This window comes from Branchiostoma lanceolatum, chromosome 7 (assembly GCF_035083965.1).
Source record: "Branchiostoma lanceolatum isolate klBraLanc5 chromosome 7, klBraLanc5.hap2, whole genome shotgun sequence".
In the NCBI taxonomy this organism is placed as follows: domain Eukaryota; kingdom Metazoa; phylum Chordata; class Leptocardii; order Amphioxiformes; family Branchiostomatidae; genus Branchiostoma; species Branchiostoma lanceolatum.
Genome location: NC_089728.1, coordinates 2,583,908 through 2,608,387, shown reverse-complemented (window position 1 = coordinate 2,608,387; position 24,480 = coordinate 2,583,908). Strand labels below are relative to the sequence as shown.

Sequence of the window (24,480 nt, the reverse complement as noted above, 5' to 3'; positions counted from 1 at the left end):
GTCCACTTGGGAAATTTGGAAAAAAAGAAAAAGATTCCTGTGGTTTAAGACCCTCACCAGTTGGACATCAGACGGACAAAAGGGCAGTCCATTTTACCATGGACCGTTGACATGAAACTAACTCTCTGGAGTTACAAGGGGACATCCCAAAGTGTTCATTAAGAATTAAAGTCAAGGCCTAAGTCAAGGCTACCTCATCAGGAATAACTACTGTGTCCACTTGGGAAATTTGGAAAAAAAAGATTACTGTGGTTTAAGACCCTCACCCATTGGACACTGGACAAAGTGCAGTCATTTAATTTCAAGGGCAGTCTGCAGTAACCACAGACCATTGGCATGAAATAAACTCTCATCAGAACGAAGACAGCATACCAGAACAATGGCTTTCGGGAGTAGACTGTATTAATAGCTATAAGTTTAAAACATCACTTGTTTCCGTATTCATGTGAAAGGTCATGGAGTGTGTCAAGAAGGACCGGTGTGGGGCATCACCAGTGTGGACCCACTGGAAAGATCTGCCTGGACATGTGGTGTGAAGACTAGCTGCCCACCCGTGTCAGGGACTCCCACAGCAGTATAATCAAATCTTGGATACTATACTAACTGATACTACTACATTGTGTTTCATCACGTTCTTGTAGGTTTTATCCAAGGGTAAGTGAAAAAATCTCAATGAAGAGTGGACTGCAGGCAAATTTGACCTACACATGAATAAAAAAAAAGTTCAAACTAACAAACAAAAAGTCTAGACTTGAGACGTCTTTGCCTGGCTAAACAATAAACTGGAACTAAGGAATCCCCCGGCCAAGTGTACATGCACAGCTCATCTATATCTATAACAGTTACTAGTGTTGCGTACCTAAACCTAATCAGGTACAGGTACCGGTACAGAGTTTTAGGTACAGGTCCAGACCTGTACCTGTACCCTAATAATTTGAAAAATTAACATGTGATTTTCTGCACTTCTTCAATGACGAAAACATACACTGTTTTCAACTTGTCAGTATCTTTATTCAAAAAACATAACTAAGTTTCCTACCACCAAACTCCCTTGGCCTAAAGTGCCAAATGCTATCAAAACTCCCGGCCTGCCTGAATGACCTGTTGCATATTCGTAACTCTGTTCCAAGGTATCAATTTGGTCACGTTTGGTGTTGCAAGAGGTCAGGAGATCAGTAAAAAAAATAAGCAAATACTTGGTGTAAATTCATATCGGTACAGTACCGGTACTTCATGATCCAGTATTTTGGACCTGTACCGAATGAATTTTTACAGTACAGTACCGGTACACAAAACCGTTACGCAGCACTATCTATAACCAGTTCACCATTTGAAATATAAAAAAAGAGAACTGTGAAATTCCCACCATGTGAGCCGTTTCCCTGAGTTCCCCCGTTATATCTGTCCCTGGCGGCGATCTTGTCCTGGTAGCTGGAGTACTGCAGTGTTTCCCAGCTGGCGGCTGACCCGCGGGGTCTGTGCCACGTCGACTCGATATTTTCCCTGCGAGGTTTGTGATAAATCTCTGAAAGTCTTCTCCTCTGTCTCTCCTGCCACGTCTGGTGTTCCACCTCTGCGATGGCTTCTTCTATCACTGTTACCGCATGGCTGGGGAGGGCAGGAGAAATCACAAAGAAAACTGGCGTTTGTCATCCAATCAAATGTTTCGGACTATTCGTCTGACGTGTCATTGTGTTTCATTACGCTTTTGTAATGTGAGTCATTACTTTAGATCTTGAAAGTGTTGTGCGCTGGTTTTGTTTTCAGCATGATCTTTCTACCATGAATTCATGACACCAAAAAAGTATGTCATTCCAATGTATGACATCAGTACTAAGGAACTATTTCAACCGTTTTCTAAGAACCCAACGAAAACATTATCTTACCATTTACTACAAAATTAAGTACCAGTGAAAATAAATGAATTTACAGTAAGAAGTAGCAGAATTTCAACTCATGCTGCAAGGAAAAAAAACAAATATTCCACACTGAAAGACACAATACAACAACATATTTGCGACATTATAATATATGTACAGGTAGATAAGACCTGCACGCAAATGGGCAAGTCTTCCTCACTCCTAAACTCCTGAGACATGCCCCACTTTCTTCTCTAATTTCCCCTGCTGCGGTGGGTGTGGTTGACTCTTTAAGATCTTACAATTACTAGTATCCCATAAGGCCACACCAATTTAATTTCTTGGTTAACAGATTTTTATTTCCAAAAAAAAATTTTAGAAAAAAAAAATTCATGAAAACAGGAGGCTGGGCCAGCTTTCTGTTTTCATGATTTTTTTTTTTTCTAAAATTCTTCTTTTTTTTAGATAATTTTTTTTTTCCGTTAAGCAAGAAATTAAATTGGTGTGGCCTAATGAACACCTTAGAGGCTGGAGTTGTAAATCCTGCTACTTTCTGCCAGGCAAGGAAGAATACATGTAATTCTTATCTCACAATTCCAGCGTTTATGCATTTTTCTGAAGACCACATGCGGCTGTAACACCAAGTATTGTTACAATGCATTTTCATGACAATGTAGCAAAACAAACATGAAACCCAACCCACCTCATTATGGCAGCGTATTTCGCGAAATAACGCATTCAGTAGCAGGTCAGAATAACGCGATAACGCATTTTCCGACCCTAGGCCTGCTATTCAAGTTGCGTTACCGCGTTTGCGTTACGTTATCGTGGCGTTATCCTAGCAACACCGTTATCGTTATCCGTTAATTATAACGCAGTCAGTACTGTATACTGTAATTCACTTTATCTTCACGGTAGCAAAATTTCACAGTGTAAGGAAAATAGAGATTTTCACTGAACCTTAACTTCACGGTGGTGGCAAGTGATTAACAGAACGGATGTGTGAAGGAATCATAAATAATAACAACAGGGTTTTTAACGGTGGTCATAAGTTCACAGTACAGAGGTGACATTTGAAAACAGTGCTGCCGTGAAGGTGAAGTGAATTACAGTACCTTCCATACATAATAACTTGGAGAACTGCTGCAACTGCTCAGTGCCCGTTACATAGAAATTGGTCAAGGTAGGTAGCAGTAGTAGTAGTAGCACTGGTAGTACTTACTCTATAACCTCCTGATTTTCTGCGGTGATTTTCACCAGGCAGTCTTCACCATCGGCATCTGAAATGAGGACACACTAGCAGTTAGACAATTCTTTGGAACAACAACAAAGTAGTGACAGTAAGGTATGCAAAGATGGTACAATGTATGTTGATGGTATGGTATGGTTTGTTACCTTAATGCTCATAGTATCTTGTTTTCGTAGGAATGGATCATAGCTCAATCGTACACAGCAGTTTTAATTATGTTTCATCAGCAAGTTTTTACACTGACAGGCTTCTAGTATTCTTTTCTTTGAGTAATTGACATTCAAAAGTGGTTACTTAAGAGGGTCAGAAGATCATTAAATGTCCGAAAATGCTTCAGCTTTCATTCACTGAAATGCAAATAGGGACACCAACATGTTGACAGGACCCAGTGATGATGTAGCTACAGGAACTACTGACCAGGATAACACTCCAGCTCAGCTCTGCACTTCTCCTCTAGTCTTCTGATCTTCTCTGTTGACTCAAACACTGGCCAGCAGGGAAAACAAAAATATACATGTAAGACTCTGTTTTAGTGCATTGAACTGACACAATGCATAAGGGTAACAGATCAGTTAACATGTTCACTTGCAGTCTGCTTTGAACAGCAATTCAATTCTCAAGAAAGAGCAGTATCTGGTACAAAATGAAGATTTCAAGGATAAGAAATATACATACTCTAATTATACACCTAGTATGATCTGGTGAAGGAAAGGTGCAGGTAGACATCAGAAATACCAAATATTTCACCTGCACTAAGCTACATATGCAGGTGGTATTTCCAGCTCTGGATCATAATAACATACCTTTGACAGCTAGACTTTTACAGACAGTGATGGCCTCTTGGCAACTCTTCTTTTTCTCTTCCTTCCTACTTTCTACTGGCTCTCTGGGTGAAAAGCCTTTAGGTGTTGTGAGACTGGAAAAAATAAATATGCTAGTGACATTAATAAACACACAAACCTTAAAAGTCTGCTGCAGAACTAGTATCGTAGGAAGCTAGCTGTCAGAAGGCCCAATATCGTCTCCTGACACCTACCAGAAATTATGAACATAGATCAACAGCTTCTCGTGATATACTGTTTACATCCACAGTCACTCCACCATAGCAAAACTGAAAACATAACCTTCTTGGCAAAGTCACTGTTCCAGTTCTGTCTTCAATACATAAAGAATCAACCATCAAGAAACATTCATTATCTTCTTTTGGATTTTTTTTTTTTTTAAAACTCACCAAGACAGCAGGGATGCCACTGCTGAAGTGTTGGAAGGTGCAGGCAAGTCATCATACTGTGAGTGAAGAAGGAAAAGCAAATAATAAATTCTTCTGTTCTAAAGCAAGGTGACAACTGTAAATATATTCATTTGTTATTTGATATTTCATATAATAGATTTTACTTCAAGTTACATTGTAATTCAAGTAGTGTACAATAGCACCTTTCCACGAGTCTACAAAAATATCTAGGTGCACTTGTATCTGTAGCTATATAGCCGGTATAACCCCCATTCGGCGTAACACACCAGCTTCGCAGGCACGCGGCGCAGCAGCAGCTGGTTATATTACACCGAACGACATTGCACGAGTGGTGCACCTACAGTAAAAGATTAGGTGCACAGCTCCAAATTTGGGTGCACGTGCACCCAGTATTTCGAGCCCTGAGCTGGATGTCTAATAACCTTCATCAACCTAACCTAGGGACAGGAGGGTTAGGGACGTCCCTCGGATAGGACGTTACACGGAGGTCCCGTGTTTGGGGAGAGCCACACCCCGCGCACGTTAAAGAACCCACCACACCTTTCGAAAAAGAGTAGGGGCATGCCCCGGTGTGCGATGGTCCAAATCTTACAGTCCGGTCTAAGATAACATCTTGCAAAGGTGATAGTCACCTGTTATGTCAATCCTTCTACAAATGTGGTAAATCGCAATAAGTAAGTAAATAAACAAACCTTTATGTTGGGAAACTTCTCCAGTTTGCTGGCGTGGTAGCCGTGCAGGTGCGGGGAGGCGTCCCAGCCGGCGGCGCGCAGCTCTACCAGCTCCAGCAGCAGCAGACGTGAGAGGTATGCCAGCCCGGAGTCCCGCCCCAGGTCCCTCAGCACAACAAACACAGAGTCCACCTCGCCTGGAGGGAGACAAAATAGTCAAATAAGTACCTACCTTATTTCATTATTTGTATTTGACACTGTGAGTAAAGGTGACCTTTGACGAGGAACACCTGTTCCGCTATGCATTCAACTTTGTTGGAAAAATCTAATAGATAATTAAACAAATAAAACTTGACAATTTTTAGATGAATCATCTTGTTATTGCACGTGAACAACAAATGACATACATTTGTACATCTTTGTCTCCAAAACAATCTGTGTCTGTATGTATATAATGTATGTAGCCCTTCAGCGTAACACACCAGATTTGTAACAAAAAAATGTGTGTTTTGTCAGCAGTTAACACTCTTATTGCTAGGTGGCGTTTTTCTACACACTCTAACCACCGGGCTGTTCATACACCTTAAAATTTGCAGCACAGAACTTTCATTTTCCCCCCTTACAATATTGAAGGCAGCTAGAAGAACAATATGTGCAGCAGTACTTGCTTAGTCTACCAGACTAACTACTCTGGCTATAGGGAGAACATTAGCCAGGGGAATTTGGCCACCAGCTTCTGTATAACCACCCTTCAGCGTAACACACCAGCTTCGCACACATGTGGCACAGCAGCAGCTGGTTGTCTATCAACAAATCCCTATACCAAATGGAATAGACATTTCACCTCTTCTTCCAGTAGAAGTTAAGCCAGACGCTTACCATCCGTTTCTCTCTATATAACTTACTTACACAAGCCTGCAATACAAAGTATAACAGTCTCTGGCTGCATCATTCAACATCGATATCAACAGTCTCACATCCGTGAATAGTTTCATCAGGTTGGTAAGTCACTGAATAGAAATACTTTTTTTGTACAACCAAGAGATTTATTCAACCAACGTTTCAGTGACCATCTGTCACCTTCTTCAAGGCAATTCTGACTGGTTCACTGGACTGTCTTTATGTAAATATTTTGCGTTTGGGAACGCATCAATAAGCAGCGACACCTGTGCTGGTTCACATTGAAATGCAGCACAGGTGTCGCCGAAATGTTGGTTGAATAAATCTCTTGGTTGTGTACAAAAGAGTTTTTTTATTCATCAACAGTTTCTATCGACCCATACCTTTACAGCTGCCGTCCAGCATCTTCCCGTACACCTTGAGATGGCGGTACAGGTTGTAGATGTGCTCCTGAGCCTCTTCCTCGTCAGCGGAGTACTGCACTCTGGACAGGAGCTCCCGCAGTAGCAGCAGGGTACTTCTGTCTAGGCCGGAAACTTCTTCTGAAGTACTGTGGAAAAAAAACAGCAGGAACTCCAATCAATGGATGAAAGCCGTGATTAAAATCAATGTGTAAGTCAATCTGTTACAGCAGTGAAGCATTTCCACAGAAAAAAATAAAATAAAAGAGTTGTCCCAAACAACTTTGCAAATCTAATGAGTTGACTCGTGTTTAAGGCTCAAGCAAAACCCAACAGACCTATCCTGAATAGGCACAGTGTAGCAAACCATGAGGACAGTTGAACAATTATTTCAGAAATGAAAGAAGAGGACTGCAACAAAGGGTTGATACCAGAGGTTCAGAAGAGTCTTTTGACTGTCCTCACAACATACTACTAGTATTAGTTAGTATGTAAATGCAACACTTTTTTCTCTAAACACCTTTCAAAGTTTGAAGTTAACATCGAAATTGCGACTTTCTTCACAGGTAATTCTTGCATTACTGACAAACTGCAAGCTAAAACTACAGTACCAGAGAGGCAGTGTGGGGAAGAGAGTTGGAGATGTCACAGGATCAGTCTTTGTGGACACAGGAGCTGGTGCCTCTACTGTTTTCAGCTCTACACTGACAGATCCACTCTCTGTCTTCTTAGATGTACAAGTAGGCACATCTTTTATTTTCTGTGGTACAGGACAGGTTATACTGATTTCCTTCTTTGTTGAGATGGCCTCTGCTTTTCTGGGCCGTCGCAATGATACCACTTCCGGTATCCTTGCTACACAGACATATCCACTCTCTGTCTTCCTCAAGTCACAAGTAGGCACATCTACTATTTTCCGTGGTACAGGACAGGTTGTACTGTTCTCCTTTGTTAAAGCAGCCTCTGCTTTTCTGGGCCTTCGCAATGACACCTCTTCAGGATTCTTTGCTACGCGGACAGATCCAGTGTCTCTCCCGTTAGAAGAAGGCACATCTTCTGTTTTTCCTGGTGCGAGGCAGGTTGTACTGTTCGCCTTCTTGGTTGAAGCACCCTCTGCTTTCCGCGGCCGTCTGAGCGGCGCTGCGTCGTCCGTCTTGAGAAGGTTCCTGCCGTGGCATGTGGGGAACATGGCGCAGGACAGGAGACCTGCCAGGTGGGAAGAAACAGATAAAGATGACATCAGACTGAGGACGATAGTCTCTACAAGACTGACCCCATAGGTTGGTGGGAACATGGTAGAAATTAGGCAAAATTTAGACTGAATTCTGTAAATGGAGAAATGATCGTGGTGGTTTTATGCTTGTGGTTTTCATAGTGAAGTCTTCAGTGCGACCTCAAAACCACCGCAAAACTTTTGGTCAGCCATAGCAGTAAAGTATATATTTTTAAAGCTTGAATTTTCTGCACTTAACTTCATACATAAGTTCAAAGCTGAGAGTCTGAGATCCCTATTAAAAATTACAGTTCACAGTCAGCATAAATCTTTTTCCTAAATTATCACAACAGCCTTTGAAATTTCACCAATAGTATAACAGTAACTCTTTCAGGAAGGGGAGGGGGTGTTAACTTTCTAGTGCATTGTGTTCTGCAGACCTCCGTGATTAAAACTTGTAAAAACAAACAAATGCAAATGAGCTGTCATTGTGGTGTGAACGGGACCTATGGCGAAATTATAATGGCTTCTCACGGTGATATAAGCAAACTGTCGCCTGAACACATCGAGCATAGACGTCAAACTACGTACAAAAAGACCAGTACACTAGATGTTCTGCAAAAGTGCATTATACAGATATTATCAGAGACCTACAAGTCGACATATGTGCGATATTTCCTGTGCAGCGCTGTTTTCCATTTACTTCTCGGCGGGAAGCTTGTGTCCCACCGAGTCACATGGAGTCGGCAGCACTCACACTCAAAACCAAAACTCTCCGATCTTCCCTCGCAATCGGCGAACCACACATCACAATACAGCATGGCAGTCTGGATATGCTTTATATAACGTACAGCAACTCCTTGCCTACCTGTTATTCGCGGTAAAGTGTGTAATTTTCCCTCAGCTCTCTACAGACGAAAACAGCCTCCTCACAGTAAACCTCCGTCTCGCAGAACTCCCGGGAAACTTTCGAATCTCGCTAGGACGCATGCGCGGAGGAAACTCTCAGAGGAATCCCGATCTCCAAGCAGATGTAGGGTACAGGGTTTTGAGGCTTTTGCGTTCTTCAACTTCAACTTTAATAACACCCTCAAATGACCCCATCAAGGGCATACCAGGGGGGGGGGGGGCAGGCTAGCTATAGTATAGGTTGGGCAGGCCTCCAACCTGGCCCAGAACGTCTCAACAGTGGGAGACAATACGGCCGGGCTAGCAGGTGCGCCGGGTGCGCCCCTTGGAGGATTTGAGTAACGTTAAGCAACCTTGAACTTCGATTTCTTTTCATTCGTTCTATAAAACCAGTAAAGGTGCAAAAGTGTACCAAATCTTATTGCAGACACCCGAACGGTTGTTGATATCGCCAGCTTTGCGCTTGAGGACCAAGTACAGCTAGGGTAGACCCAGGAAAAGGCACACATGAAGGTAGCACAACACAGTATTTCGCCTATGGTTAAGGACCCAGCCTACGGAGGTTTCGGTCAATGGACTTGGAGTCAGTGCGGGATGTTTAACGTTTCGCTCGCTCCCTAGAGAGATAAAGAGAGTCAGAAACGAAAATTAAAGTATACAGAAAATAAATCAGAGCAGCAGTCGTAATGGAGAGGAGTCGGCAGCAACAAACAGTGTTCCGTGGTACTAGTAGTTTCGTCAGTAGTGTATTGCTGTGAACTTCTTTAGATTATTTATGGCGGGGGTAAGCGCGAACGCAGACCCCCACTATCAGAAATTACGCAGCCGAGTTACCCGCGTTTGGGGTAATCGCAGGAGTCAACCCAGACCGACTGTGCAATGGTCAGGCCTCGCCCTGGACGAGCGCCGTGCATGATCAGCGTACTGTCTCTGCCAGGTAAGTATGACGTCATTACGTCGGTCTATACAAGTGAGGCAGACAACTTTCTCTTTCCGACGTGGTTTTAGCCGTCCAACCAAGTCTAAAAACAACTGTTCTAATTGTTATAGTGTTATAAAGAGCGAAAGTTTTCCAATATTTAGTTTTAAACGTTTACAACAAGTTTTGGAACTTGTGAGAAATGAACTATCATGATCTTTGACGTTGAATATGAAGAAATATTTGCGCTGTTAAGAGAGGTTGTGATGTGATATCATTAACATAATCTTCTACCTGTCGTGACGTTTTGTGTGTCATTAACATAATTGTCTGTGACGTCATCGTGACTCACCTGTCGAAATGAAGCAGTTCTGTGCCATTACGCTAGGTGGCGCTTTTGTAGAAAATGATAGCAGTCAGGCGTGACTTTCATACTTGTGACATATATGTACTTCACCTAAATCCGCAGGATAACAAATATGCGGGATTTTTTTAAAACGGGCTATGTATTGATATATGCTAGATACAACATCAATAATACCGTCAGAAATGAAACTTGACTTGGCAGACTAACGTATTCAGAACACTTCGAGAAATGCCGAAAAATGCATTGGACTTAGGTAAACTAGCGTCATGTCACTTATACATGTACATTGACGTTTACATGATTATACACAAAGTATGCATGATTTCGGCATGATTTCGATTGTTAATGAGACAATGATTATGCGGTCGTGGAACTCGTTGCAAAATACAGTTGAAGTGAAGTTGGCTACGGCTGATTTCACCAGACGTGTGTAAACCGTACACTTCCTTACATCGTCACTGGCCATGTCTTGTACCTGTAGTACCCAACGAAGCCTCCAAGAAAGACCCATTCAGGCCGCGTGCGTGTCGGGCCGCAGACCGTGCTGTTCAGACTACGCGCTGTTGTGAATTTTCAGGGAAGAGAGGAAGTGAATAGAACAACAGTGAAAGGCATTTTGCGATATTCTTACCAATGTAGGATGTACGCACAATTTAAGCATAGCTCTCGTCCTATATTATTCTTATGGACGAAAAATAAATAATCACAAATTTCCCCGACCTGTCCTACAACGCCGGAGACCACACGACAAGTTCAATCGCTTCCCTTGCTTGACCTGAACGCCGATCAGGTAGGAGCGAACCTTGACCGACAGGGTGAGTTGTTTGTTCTTTATGTCTCCTGCCAGCTGATACAGACTGGGACATGATGAAATATGTAGTTAGAGTAAGACTTTGGCATTTGTGCGAAAGATCTATAGCTAGAAAGAAAAATTACGGGAGGAGACAGCCGAGAGACGTGCTCTTCTCTGTCTGTCTGTGTGTGTGTGTGTGTGTGTGTGTGTGTGTGTGTGTGTGTGTACCTGCCTGTCTATCTGTCTGTCTGTCTGTCGGTGTGTGTGTCTGTCTGTCCGAAGAGTCAGACTGAAGCTGGATAAAGTGATGCCCGGAGCCGCAATTGAATTGTGGGAAGCGAGGGGCACTGAGTACCTGGCCGGGCTGGGTACATATATATTATTAGTCAAGCTTCCGGTGCTGACTGCCAAGCAGGGCAGTACTAGTCGGGAAAACCTCACTACCCTCTCCTTCTACATATACTTGGATATTGTCAGAAAAGGTATGCGTCTCGCCCATCTCCTGGCCTGGGAACATAATATATATGTCACGGTAGAGATTGGAATCCAGTAGAGTCCGGAACTCTACTAGTAGAGATTGGAATTCCAATCTCTACTAGTAGAGTTCTGGATTCCACTAGTTGAGATTGGAATTCCAATCTCTACTAGTAGAGATTGGAATCGGGATCTGAATATTGGCATTCCATTCTCTACAAGGAGAATAGATATCTAATAAACCTTCTGTCAAGACACATTGTAACCATGAGGATAGCCGTCCGGTCCAACCTTAGTCAATGGCTATTTGTAAATGCCACTGATATGTCAATCAGATACATTTGCATACGGACATTATGAGTTAGTGACTAAAAATGCTCTACCAGTTTTTCCAGTTTGTTAGTGACTCGGTATAATGAGAGCTAATTCACCCCTGCCAAGCCAGTTCCAAAGTTGATGTCAAAGTTATCAGGTATCTAAAACATGAAATAGTAATGGTGAATGTAGGCTTACCTATGCTGAAATTTTAGGTGTGAAATGATTAAGACTATTCTCGAAAACATTTTGAGGCAATCTGAATATCTCCTTTCAAGGAGGTTATATAACCTCCTTGCTCCTTTTAGAATTGGAGATTGTCCTGGAATAATTCCAATCTCTACTACATGTAGCAGAATCTGGAATTCCCCTACGAGAGAATGGAATCCCAATATTCAGATCCCGATTCCAATCTCTACTAGTAGAGATTGGAAATCCAATCTCAACTAGTAGAATCCAGAACTCTACTAGTAGAGATTGGAATTCCAGTCTCTACTAGTAGAGATTGGAATTCCAGTCTCTACTAGTAGAGATTGGAATTCCAATCTCTACTAGTAGAGTTCCGGACTCTACTGGATTCCAATCTCTACTGTGACATATACATATAGGCAGGGAGTCAGGCTTCCAGATCAGTCTGTCAGAAGTCGGACAGTCGAGAGAACCTCGCTACCTTCTCCTTCTACATTTGCTTGGGAATTGTAAATTAAAAAACGTCATAAGTTATGCCCTCGTTATTCACTTCTTACAGCACCTGGAATGGGTTCATGCAAATTTAAAAGCCTATGCTCCCTATAACTGGCGTAGTTAGCTAGTTACGGTGAGTGAGTGAGTGAGTGAGTGAGTGAGTGAGTCAGTGAGTCAGTCAGTCAGTCAGTCAGTCAGTCAGTCAGTCAGTCAGTCAGTCAGTCAGTGACTGGTAGAGACTATAAAACTAGGGCAGTCGGGAGAACCTCGAGACCCTCTCCTATACATTTGTTTGGATATTGTCAGAAAAAACATGCGTCACGCCCGCCTTCTTACTTTATTTTGGAAATACTTTCTTTTAATTTTTCCATGGTTACGATAATCTTGTCGCCTGTTGTGGTTGAAACAACAATGAGACTCTGCAAACTGGGACATCCTACTGTTAAAGAAAATTCCCGAAAAAGGACACATTTCATATCATGTATCACTACGGCTAATAGCAAAATACCGGCATTACTAATGAGAAACAATGCATAAGACATGCCAGGAAATCCGCTACATTTCCTATCAATAAACCATAAGCTCTGTAAAGTGTCTGGTATGTAAGCCTTATTCCTCTTCTTTCAGATGATCACCTTTAAATCTTAAGGCAGGTGAAAGGTTGCTCCCAACCGTTTGTAGACAAGAATGCGTCAGTGCGTCACCTTTTAATTCTGTAAATTCAGGCCTCAATTACTTCAATTACCGAAAGATCTACCGCCGTGATCCTTCGGCGGAATAATTTATGAACTATAACAGCTTTCAAAAGATATCTTGACGCGTAGGCTAAGCGCGGTATTCTGTTGAAGTTGTCAATGCATTCTATCCCTTTAAGCGGCTCCTGACCTCATATATACTGACGTTTTTACATAGAATAGAGAGGTTTCATACATTCTTATTGTGTTATTCATAAAGGCAGTTTTGCTGCCGTCACGGCATTTTGTATTGCTAACCCCTACACCAAGCAAATCGCCACATAAGAACATCAGGGCGTGGGGCAAGAGTAGACGGTTTCGTGCGGGGCTCCGAAGACAGATAAACCCAGCGTTCGTGAGTGCATACTTTCAACTTGTCTGCCACACCTTGTGGTTGACGTTTTCACGATAATATCGGATATGAACGCGATTCATTCGTAACTGATGGGTTTAGAATTTCGTGTTCTAGGAGTGATATCTCTTCTTTCACTGCCTCCAGCAAAGAAGTAAAACATAACAGAAGTAGTACTATATGTTAGTATTTTACTTAATTAGTATCTTAGCATATGTATCATCTGTTAAAATCACGTGCACTGTACTTGTTATCATTCTTTCATATTACATGCACTTGCAATAAGCCTTAGAGCATGTATTTGCAAATAATATATTGTGATCGTCGACGACTTGGCACAGAAAAACTATTACCAGGCAGAATAGGTGCGACGAAAGACGTTACATTGAGGCTTCCTTGGTAGGGTAACTATGTGCAAATAATGTCAGTAATGACATTGGCAATCATTTTGTGTACATGTGGAAATAGCGCATTTTTTCCAGTGGTCGGGAAAACGATGTCAATAGGCTATATGTCACTCAAGCCGACCTTAACAGTGCTCAGTTGCAAGGTAACTGAGAAAACTAACTCGTATTGAAAGTCGATTGATAACATAATGATGTTAGTGAAGGCAGTGTAGAATGATTCTAAAAACTTAGATGCCAAACATTGATCTACTTCTCTGCTACACCTAAAATCAACGGAATTCGTTTTAATATTAAGGGATTTGGGATGTCTTTCTGATCGTCGACGGTGGCACTGAAGTTTTCTGTTAAAATCACGAGTGTCAAGTGTTGGCAGAATCAGTACGTCTGAAATGATTATGGCACAAACCTTGGAGACAATTCTTTTTGGAATTTCCTGTGGAAAACATATCTAAGTTCAACTTGTATGTGGCTTAAGTTGATATTTTCAGTGCCCAACAAATGTTACCCTCTCCGTTCATTTTTATGTAGATTTATATGATGTTTTCGCCCATCAGCGTTTGTGAAGGCGGTGGAGATGTCCAACATCGTGGCACTTTTCCGTTGATACGTAGCCTGTGTTTACACAATCTCTCACTGGCGGGGGTAAACTGGGGCCTGTAGATGTCAGGCGGGCCGCTAGAAGCACGATTTAGTTAATGTTGATATGTATCCATGGTTACGTTTTCCCTCTGGAAGTTAGTTTGTTTTGACAAATGAAAAAGGTGTAGGTGTTCTCTCTACCTAGTATTTTTCTCTAGGACATGTTCAGTTCTACGTTTTTATTAATGTCAAGGTCCTGTCAGACTCTTTTAAAAGTCCCGGGCCGCGAGTGCGTAAGAAGAGTCTGTGAAGGCTTACGTGACCCTACACAGTTCATGTTTCACGCCCTGAGGGTGTGCCTACACTGCTGATATTATGATCCGGTGTAGAGTTACCTACCAACAATAGCCCTCCTGGCTAAGCCACGAACTCTGCTAGGCAAGGGATAACGCAGACTTTTCAGTCATTCAGGAAAGAAAAACGTTGGAAATGTCCACTAATGTACATAATTCCCTTGGAGTACGGTGCAGAATAAAACATTTAAAAGGTGGGCGTTTGAATGTATTGGTGACGTCGCCGGTTTATACAGAGAGTTTACACATACACAGCGCGTATCAGGTGCTCTGTACCGCATGGGCACCCATCCGTAACGTTGACATATAAACAGTGCCTGAATAGACCTGCCGCGCCTGGATTCGTCAGTTGGCAAACCAAAAATATTTTGGAAAATAAAAAAGTGTAAGCCAAGCTTAACTAACGTAATGGCTACACGACGGAGACTTTTCACTTCAGTACAAAGAGAAAAAAAAGCTGACGATCTAGCGGGGGAAATTGCGTCGACGTGTTGCTATGTTAACGTTAGTAGTTTATTTTTTTCCATCCGTTTTTTAACAGTTTGTACAAATTGTACAATTGCTAATGTCACCATACATCCGACATTTACGTGATGAAGATAGAGATATCGGATACCCTAGGTACTAGTAACATTTGTTTTAACACCTCTCACTCCATGATGTATTATTTGCTACAGGTTCAAGCGTGATTTTTGTACCCACATGTTGTGACACATGGGAACCTTCTACGTCTAAACTCAACGCTGTGAGCAGGTGAGTAAACTGCGGTAAACAGTTCAGATGGTGTGTTACGTTTAGGTACAAACTTTCGGCTCCTCGCGTTCGGTTTACAGTAAACGATTTAATCTGTTTCCGCCACATGAAGAAGGTGTGAAGGGTACTGAGGAAATCTCCTGATCATCCCGAGCTGTTGCTGTCGTGTGGAACTATGTTCAGTACATCACTTGAAAGTTCATCTGTGTTGGTAGAAGTCATTTTGAATCAAGGTTGAACTGTAATTGCCAACACAAAAATTGGACTTACCCACATTTTCGACTGTCATTGACAAAGACTGGCGTTGGACAGTCGAAAATTTGGGTAAGTCCAATTTTTGTGTTGGCAATTACAGTTCAATCTTGATTCAGTATGTTCCAGACAATATTCTTTTTTGCTTAGAATACCCCAAAAACACATAATGAAAGATACGGCGTTTTGTACTTATCTTCCCAGTGCTCTGAGCTACAACAAATAAACATGGAGAACAAAGTTTGCTAGCACGCGACGTATCACCTTGACGCGTGTGTACAACCTAAATCAAAAAGTAGATTAGTGCTGTAAATTACCAGATATGAGCAATAGTTCAACTGTCATGCATGTACCAGTTGCCATACATTGTACCTGTTACAGTTATTGTGCTATAAAAAACTTAAGAGTGCTCTCTCTCCTTACATCAAACGAAAATGTGTGAGTGTGTAGGAAAGTCAAGTCAAGTGGCATCAAGATTCACAATTTTCTTCTAGGTTTAGAAACTATGTTGTGTTAATTTCTTTGTTATGTACAACAGGAATCTAGCACCATGGCCGCGGTACCCAGGGTGTTTTTCCTTCGTGTGATGATCCTGTGCTTCATCATAAGGATAAGTGGTGAGGAAATACGTTTTGTTTACATCTGTTTTATATGTTCATCAGTAAAAGAGTCTAACACTACAGAGTATCAAACGAAAAAGAAGTCAAACCCAACTAATGTAGGATTTCCGAGTAATTAGACTAGAATAGTCACACGCTATATTGTTACCCATTGTCTGTCCGTCCTTCCATGTTACATGTACTTGCAATTAGCCTACGGGCAAGAACCTGCAATGACCTTATCATTATCAAATGAAAACGTACAGAAAACCCCTTGATAGCAGTACCGATCTTTGTGAAATGTGGAAATGCGTTGAGTCATATCCAAAGAACTATCTGATACCACACCATGATGGAAGGGGGGGGGGTAGCATTTGCAGTGTATTCGACCGTAGTGTTAGGTTGATGTAACAGAAAGATCGGATTTCAGTCTGTCCTCCATCTAAAGACAACATTACTGTATGTCGCAGTCTGGACACATCCTTTAACACCCGGCGTCACGGGTGTTTTGAAAACAAATATCGCTTTCAATGAACGATTGAAACTTCCAAAAGTGATGAATTCGTTTTCATAATGATCTCTGTATTTGCACATTCATGTACGTAGGCTAATTGCAATGGTACACACAGATACACTAAGGTGAATAGCTTTTTCTCAAGAGGGGAACAAGGGTGCTGCGCACCCATGCTCTAACCATGACCTCCCTTATCCCGGAGAGCACATCCATTGAAAAGAATGAAATTTAGATTGGCGTATGTTGTATTGCATTGATGTATGCTGCATAGCATTGATGACAGTAATTTCCCCCTCAGGAAGCCTTAGAATGCCCCATTTTAAAATTCTCTAAAACTCCACACCGTGAAAGGGCGAACCCTCACTCCAACACCGTCCTTGGTGCCTACATCCCTTGCTCCCCGATAGTAAAATCTATCGCTTCTTTCGTATATAATGTATGGAAAGGTTTGACATAATTCACTACTAACTTTCATCCACACGGCAGATGCTACTAACAGCACCAGCCCCAGTCCCAGTCCTGATCCAACAACAACAGCATCAACACCAGGCGGAACAATAGCAGCCACAACAACCGCGACAACACCGGCAAGAACAACGGCAGCAACAACGGCAGCAACAACCGCAGGCTCCGGGTAAGGAATTGTCTAGTTGAACTATTGCTAATATCTAACAATTTTAAAGAACTAATCTAAGCTATGAATTACAGAAGAGACAATAATCTAGCTATGTATGTTTATACTCTAGAACAGTACTAATAAATGTATATCGATAACAGTGTGCTGTATAATCAGCTGTTAGATATGTGATACATTCGATATTAGCACATTTCAGACGCGCAGTCCGCATTAGCGCCAGTGGATACACTTATCAATATATCACATCAATTGTCTCTATCCCGGTGACCGATGCACTAACCGTACGCCACATTTACAACAATATGATTCATCTAGAATATATTTTGCGGCATAATGTACGCTTTCCCTTTAAAAATATGCTAGACACAGCATGAGGCAAACGCCCCACCTGATTTGAGTCCGTATTTTTTTTACGCTACGTTGTAGTCCCCTATTCCAAGACAACTTACTAGCCAAGTTCACCGTCTTCACTTTTGTTGCAGAACTCAGGTAACGACGTCGTCACCAAAGCCGCCAGAGATGCACTCGATGAGAGATTTTTACAAGATTCTGGAGACATACGACATGAGGATCCGTCCCAATGATCAAGGTGACCAAATTTAACTTCTCTTTATTCTTCTCTTCTCTTCTCTGCGTTATTTTGAAACAAGGTTCTGGAGCGGCTGCCATTCGGCGCTAGCTCAGGTGACCTCAAGACGATAATTGCCCCACAGTGTGAGACCATAGGACTGTAGGTTTTAAACCACTCACACCGGGAAGGACCCCTACTCTTTCCAATAAGTGTGGTACTTAAGGTGTGGCTATCCTTAACCATGGGACCTCCATCCTATCCAAGGGACGTCCCTTACCGACGCCAGGTACTTATTTTCACCTGAGTGAATTGCGTCAAGTCGTGTAAAAAGCCTTTCCCAAGGGCACAACATCGGGGTCTTGAACCCGGGACCTCTCCGATCCGTTCCGGGCGAAACACCCTTCCACACGATAATACGTTTCCCTTAATAGTGAGGAGTGTCTTAGGAATTTTCAGTCCAAAACAAATGACGCTTAGTTTTACGGATGCCTAACGACGTATCCGTCATTACCGTCTCAGGTCCGGGAGTTCACGTTCTGATGCAGATGTACGTGGAGAGCATCGCCTCCATCTCCGAGATATCAATGGTAAGGCTTTAGTAGTTTTGTTGTAGATTTTTTAAACAATAACTTTTCAATAAGGGCGGAACTCTCAAGTCGTTCCAGCTTCAGCTATTACCTTCACTAAGTGTGTTTGTGTTTGTGTGTATGTGCGTGCGTGCGTGTGTGTATGTGTGTGTTCATGTGTTGAAGATTATACTTAGCCAAATGTGTGTGTGTGTGTGTGTTTGTGCGTGTGTGTGTGTGTGTGTGTGTATGTATGTGTGTTTAGGTATGTGTATGTACAATGTATGTGAATGTGTGTGTGTGTGTTTGTCTGTGTGTGTGTGAATATTTCTATGGAAATGCATCAGAACTCTTTTTTTCTTCTTTCTTCTTCACTATAGGAATACGTCATCACGTTCTACTTCCGGATGTGGTGGAACGACCCCCGGTTCAAGTTCACGCCGACGCAGGCGAACCAGACCGCGCAGCTGCACGTGGCCGCCCGCAGTCTGGTCTGGACGCCCGACATCTACTTCCTGAACGAGAAGGACGCCGGCTTCCGCGCCTCCAGCGCCTTCACCAGCCTCATGTGGGTCTGGCCCAACGGGGACATTCTGTCCAGCGAAAAGTAAAAATTGGTTTATTTATTTTATTTTCTGTCATTTCATCCAGGGTTGCCCGGCTCAGTGATAAGCTTTGCAGTGGGGCCCTGTGTCATACATGTATAAATAAATAAAACAAGTAGTATACGTACAGTCAAATGCAATGGTTACATCTTGTACACAGCTAAAACTTTGTTCCAACACAATATTAAGAAAGTTCATCGAATCTTGTCACTGTCTTTTGCCAAAAGTAAGACAGATTCTGTTCTGCACTCGAAAGTTCATCTGCGTTGTTAGAAGTCATTCTGAATTAAAGTTGAATTGTAATTGCTAACATGAAAACTTCGACTTACCTAGACGGGGGCGCCATAGAATTACACCAAGACATTTCTTGTCTCTTTAAACCTACTAGGAAGACGTTGAAAAATTCCTGCCCGATGGATTTCCGCCAATACCCTTTTGATGCTCAGTTCTGCAAGATTCAGCTGGGACCATGTAAGTACATGTACTTTTTTATAAAGCAAATCCGGCTTATAACGTACTTTTAACCATACATTCATCAATGAGCTTCAGCTTCCGTCTACATGATTTAATTATAAGTCAAGTTCAGCTGATTTTGCCATCTTATTCTGGCACCTTTTTACTTAATTTGAGACACGAACTTTATTCTGAGGAACTATTTCGTAAATTGAAAATATAAAGCCACACCTTAGGCTCATGTTTCGTCGGTATCCTTTATTCTACGGTTAATGGAAGCGACCGATGAATACAGACAGCAATAAGGTCAAGGTTTGAAGACCCCTTTTCCATGTGTTTGAGGTTCACCGCTAATTTCCTGTTTTTGTCCCCCTGGCGACTTCAGACGGTATGACAACGGATGACCTGATAATAGAGTGGAAAGAGCCGGCTGTAGAGATGAACCCTGGGATAGAACTGCCGGAGTACGTCATCGACGGGTGGACCTGGACCAGTTGTGGCGGGAACTACTCCATAGGTAGGCAGAAGTATACACACACACACACACACACACACACACACACACACACACACACACACACATACACACTCACTCTCACACACTCACTCACTCACTCACTCACACACTTACACCCACCCACCCACCCACCCACTCACTCTCACTCTCACTGACTGACTCACTCACCCACTCACTCTCACGCACACACTCATATTCACCCAAATTTTCATGATCATAAGTGAGTTCCGACAACATCAATTTATGTATGATCTGGTCCTATATTCCCAGATATTTTGTTAATCATGTCTTTCTTTCTCGCAGGTGAATTCGGCTGCAACCAGGCCACTTTTAAGATGGTGCGAAGTATCGGGTACTACATCACACAGACATATGTGCCAAGGTGGGTCATTGCCGTACATATTCAACGTTCAAATATAATCCATAATCTTGCTCCAGTTCTAACCAAGTTGATATCAGACACCTCACCTTGTTGGGATCATGCTGGATTGTATCTGTAAGAGATTCATAAGATCGGAAGTCGATACACTAGTATACCGTGCTTGTAGTTACACAACCAAAGTCAATATTTTCCATCAATGTTCAGTAATCTTTTGTAACCTGAGGAAGGCATCTAAAAAGGTTACCAAAACGTCGGCACACAAAATGCCTTTGGTTGAGTAACTACGAACCCAGATGACAGTCTGTACTGTAGCTTGTATGTTTTGTTTTCCCATAGACCGTACGTTACAAGAGCAATGGTGCAAATACGTACGATAAATTCTTAATTCATTCATTAATGTACCAACCTATTAGCTAGATTTTAATCCAGTGCCGTTCCCTCGTCCCGTAGCGCGCTGATCGTGGCCCTGTCGTGGCTGACGTTCTGGATCAGTCCGCTCCAGGCCCCCGCCCGGGTCGCGCTGGGCATCACCACCGTGCTCACCTCCACCACCCTCACGTCGGCCACAAGGAGCTCCATTCCAAGGTAAACACACATACACACACACACACACAAACACACACACACACACACAAACACACATACACCCACCACCGTGCTCACCTCCACCACCCTCACGTCGGCCACAAGGAGCTCCATTCCAAGGTAATTCCACACATACACACACACACACACACACACACACACAAACACACATACACCCACCATCGTTCTCACCTCCACCACCCTCACGTCGGCGACAAGGAGCTCCATTCAAAGGTAAAACACAAACACACACAGCTGCATAGTGTCCAGACCACTGCAGCTGCAGAACACTGTGGACTGCTACTCGATTAACTACCGTATTTCAAATCTACGTACCTACCAAACATTTTCAAATTTGTGATCACTCAACATCAAATATATGCAAGATAACGGTGGAGGATGATCTATGGGTGATATTTGCCATTGATACTAGTATTGTGACTGTTCAACATCTGATATTTTCTTTTTCCACAGGTTCTCGTACATCCGGGCCATCGACACCTGGATGCTGGTGTGCTCTTTAGGTATATGTATCTCCCAGACACACTACTGAAATAGAAACCAATAACCTTCAGATTTTGCTTTTTTTCTCGTCCCCTAGGTTCTCGTACATCCGGGCCATCGACATCTGGATGCTGGTGTGCACCATCTACGTGTTCACGGCGCTGGTGGAGTTCGCGGCTGCGCACCACTTCTCGCGCAGGAAACAGGAGAGCATGATCTCTAAGCAGATGAACAAGAACAAAGACGTAAGTGATGTTAGAGGTACATGTACTGTAAATGCAGAAATGTTCGCAGTGGTTTAATGTTCGCGGTTTTTGCGGTGAACTCTTAAGCGCGAAACGTTTTGACCACCAATTGACTGTAGCGCTACTATTGCTTCAAACGCCGCGAGATAAAAAAAAAAAAAAACATGCGAACTTAAATGCATTTACAGTATGCAATCATGCTTAGGTCCCAATTGAAAAAAAGGACCCCGTTGAATAGTTGTCGGGCTGGGTTGTTTTGCACTTTTGGGCGTGACCACGACGTGGCCTTGCGGGACACCCTGTGGCTGCTGGGCTATTTTGGGGCCCGGCCGGGACCCCGAATTATTTTAAATCGGACTTAAAATCAACGCGGGACCCGGTAACAAATAGACGCCGTGAGCTAATCGTGCGAACACCGGGAGGTCCCCCTCCCGTACCCGGCAGTCCACCGGGACAAATTTGTGGCTTCGGGGCCCGGCTGGGGCTACCTCCCCTACGGGCACCGGCGCGAATGGGACCTAAGCATAAGTCATAGATGTTTCGAAATCTTTGTTATATTTTGTCTGACTCTTACATCCTCATTCATGACCTGAATGAAAAGCGGCCAGCAGGCCGATTTGAGCTTCTTATATACAATCAAATATTTAGAATGCCTGCAATTGTCTAATGATTTGTGCATTGTCTGTATATATTGTAATTTAACAACGGTTTTATCATATTTTTATCAGCGGCGAAGGAAGAAATGGGTAGGTCAAGCTTCTACTAACCTACACAAACATCAGACTGTAATCCACCCATCTTTAACCAAAGGGTCACCTATTTATCTAGCAGGAATGTACTTGCGCACAGCACGTACAAGATGAATGTATAATGTCGTCTTACCGAAAAGCTTCAGCATTTTCATGTCAGTTTACAGTACCCACCGTTACCCACCGCATACTAAATGCACGTCTTCATCATCATCTTCAGCTTCATCATCTTCACCGCTTTTTAGTTCTTCAACTGAGGCGGGTCGTCATTCGGTTTTCCATATTGTTTGGTTTGCTGCTGTCACAGCTTGCATGGGTTGAAAACCATTAATCTAATCTGCAATGACCAACTCAGAGAGCTGAACTCACCCACCACTGCTGTACGACAGTCGTTGCCAGTTCGTCGTGTTGGCAATTGCAGTTGAAAAAGACCCTTCGTCATTTACATCTATCATCATGAATTCTAGCACCACAGATGAACTTTCCGAGCTACGAAAGCTCATTCGTGCCTTTCCCCTTCCTTGCAGGCTTTCCAGCCCAACGGCGTCCTGAAGGTTCACCCCTTCAGCAACGGGAAGGATGCTGCCGAGGATCAGAAGGAGAGGGAGAAGAAAGAGGCGACGGTTGAGGAGGACTTTGACGAGGACGTGGCGCAGGCCATGGCGGATAGTGATGAACGCGGGCAGATAATTGCTGCTAAGATAGACCTGGCGTCCAAGATATTCTTCCCTGCAACCTTTATACTATTCAATATTATCTACTGGGCCGTGTACATGGGCAGTTATGAAGGAAAAGTGTAACATTTAAATTTACGATCCTAAACGGGTTGAAATTTTGACATATGACTTGAACATGGCGACTTAAAATGAAAGATCATTTGGAAACAATGTATATAATTTACACGGTTATGGTCACGGCCTTGTTGTTAATGGCTTGCTGAAGAAAAGTATGCGCCAAGCCTGCTGACTAGCACTGCACTGCATGTGTTTTTATCACTGTACTGCATGGTCATACTGTATTCTCGTATTTGTGTACATGTAAGAAAAATGTTTCTGCCAAGGCAGGGAAGATTCAGTCAAATGTTTATGTTAACGTGAATAGAATTTAAAAAAAAAATGTCGATAATGTAATAAACAAGCAATAGGATCACGAAGTTTGTGACACGGTTTTGCTTATTGTAATGTTCCAAAATAAGGTTGGATAAAACGTTAGCCCATCATTACTGTCTTTTGGCCATTTCGATAGGCCGTTTGTATATATCGATATCATCGCAGCATTTCAGATGTACAGTCTACGCTGTCTGGAGTAAACACTCTAGAAGAAAATGGTCACAGTAGACAGGTTGTCAACTATAGACAAGAGTCGTTGATGAAGGTTAGACATCCAGGTAGTAAGATACGCCAAAAATAGTTATTCAAGCAACCGGATAGAATTTCGAAACTGTCAGACGTTTCAGACAGCATCCGCTATTTTTCGTCAGTGACTAAAGAAGGATCTGGTAGAACTTGGGTTTACACCAAAACTCTGAATAGATATGTTAATGAAGGGAAGACAATTTCAGATCGTTCAATAGGATAATAAGTTAAGACAAGGTTGTATATCTTAACTTACTATCCTATTGAACCATCTGAAATTGTCTTCCCTATCTATTCAGAGTTTTGGTATAAAAACCTAGTTCTACCAGATCCTTCTTTAGTCACTGACGAAAGATAGCGGATGCTGTCTGAAATGTCTGACTGTTTCGAAATTTTATCCAGTTGCTTGAGTAACTATTTTTGGCGTATAGACAAGATTCTTAAGTTCTCAACAATTGGGTCAATGGGGGAAAATAGTCTAAGATGTTGCCACAATACTAATTATGCAGATGAGGTAAATAGTACATGTTTGACTGTTTGTATATGTTTTGAATCGAGATTGTCTATGGATTTATGTTCACAACACTAATTGTGAACTCACGTGTGTAATATAGGAGGCAAAGAGCTGCCCGGCACTTATAGAATGGAAACACTGTTTTTCCATAGTTGGTCATGTTAGGAGATATAACCTAGGGTTCGTAGATGCCATCCTCCCTACCATGTCCAGCCTTCGGCTTTCTGCATAATGGCAACCTGTGATTT

General features: G+C 42.5%; 2 protein-coding genes and 1 non-coding gene across 3 annotated transcripts; 1 reads left to right on the top strand and 2 right to left on the bottom strand.

Moving 5' to 3' along the window:
* Positions 1–669: 669 nt before the first annotated feature.
* On the bottom strand, positions 670–6,702 carry LOC136438317 (uncharacterized). The gene is made up of 9 exons (XM_066433079.1): positions 6,671–6,702; positions 6,315–6,481; positions 5,053–5,228; positions 4,340–4,395; positions 3,912–4,024; positions 3,526–3,594; positions 3,082–3,139; positions 1,367–1,608; positions 670–701 (listed from the first exon to the last, which is right to left on the bottom strand). The coding sequence occupies exons 1-9, from the start codon at positions 6,700–6,702 to the stop codon at positions 670–672; spliced, it is 945 nt and encodes a 314-aa protein (XP_066289176.1).
* Positions 6,703–9,233: 2,531 nt separating this feature from the next.
* LOC136439464 (U1 spliceosomal RNA) lies at positions 9,234–9,399 on the bottom strand. The gene has a single exon (XR_010756530.1). It is a non-coding gene; the product is annotated as a U1 spliceosomal RNA (small nuclear RNA).
* A 7,625-nt stretch (positions 9,400–17,024) lies between these two features.
* LOC136438987 (glycine receptor subunit alpha-3-like) lies at positions 17,025–23,704 on the top strand. The gene is made up of 10 exons (XM_066434066.1): positions 17,025–17,183; positions 17,669–17,775; positions 18,277–18,344; positions 18,704–18,930; positions 19,317–19,399; positions 19,767–19,898; positions 20,202–20,280; positions 20,731–20,865; positions 21,467–21,614; positions 22,891–23,704. Exons 2-10 carry the CDS (start codon positions 17,706–17,708, stop codon positions 23,161–23,163), a joined length of 1,215 nt encoding a protein of 404 aa, XP_066290163.1. The 5' UTR covers positions 17,025–17,183; positions 17,669–17,705; the 3' UTR covers positions 23,164–23,704.
* The last annotated feature ends 776 nt before the right edge of the window (positions 23,705–24,480 follow it).

Coding starts and splice junctions, on each gene's coding strand:
- LOC136438317 (XM_066433079.1), bottom strand. CDS start 6,702: ATGGTTTGCTACACTGTGCCTATTCAGGATAG. Junction 1,609..3,081: donor GAAAATCAGGAGGTTATAGA/GTAAGTACTACC, acceptor TGCCCTCCCCAG/CCATGCGGTAACAGTGATAG. Junction 702..1,366: donor TCAGGGAAACGGCTCACATG/GTGGGAATTTCA, acceptor ATTCATGTGTAG/GTCAAATTTGCCTGCAGTCC.
- LOC136438987 (XM_066434066.1), top strand. CDS start 17,706: ATGCACTCGATGAGAGATTTTTACAAGATTCTGGAGACATACGACATG. Junction 18,931..19,316: donor GACATTCTGTCCAGCGAAAA/GTAAAAATTGGT, acceptor TAAACCTACTAG/GAAGACGTTGAAAAATTCCT. Junction 19,899..20,201: donor TGGCGGGAACTACTCCATAG/GTAGGCAGAAGT, acceptor TCTTTCTCGCAG/GTGAATTCGGCTGCAACCAG.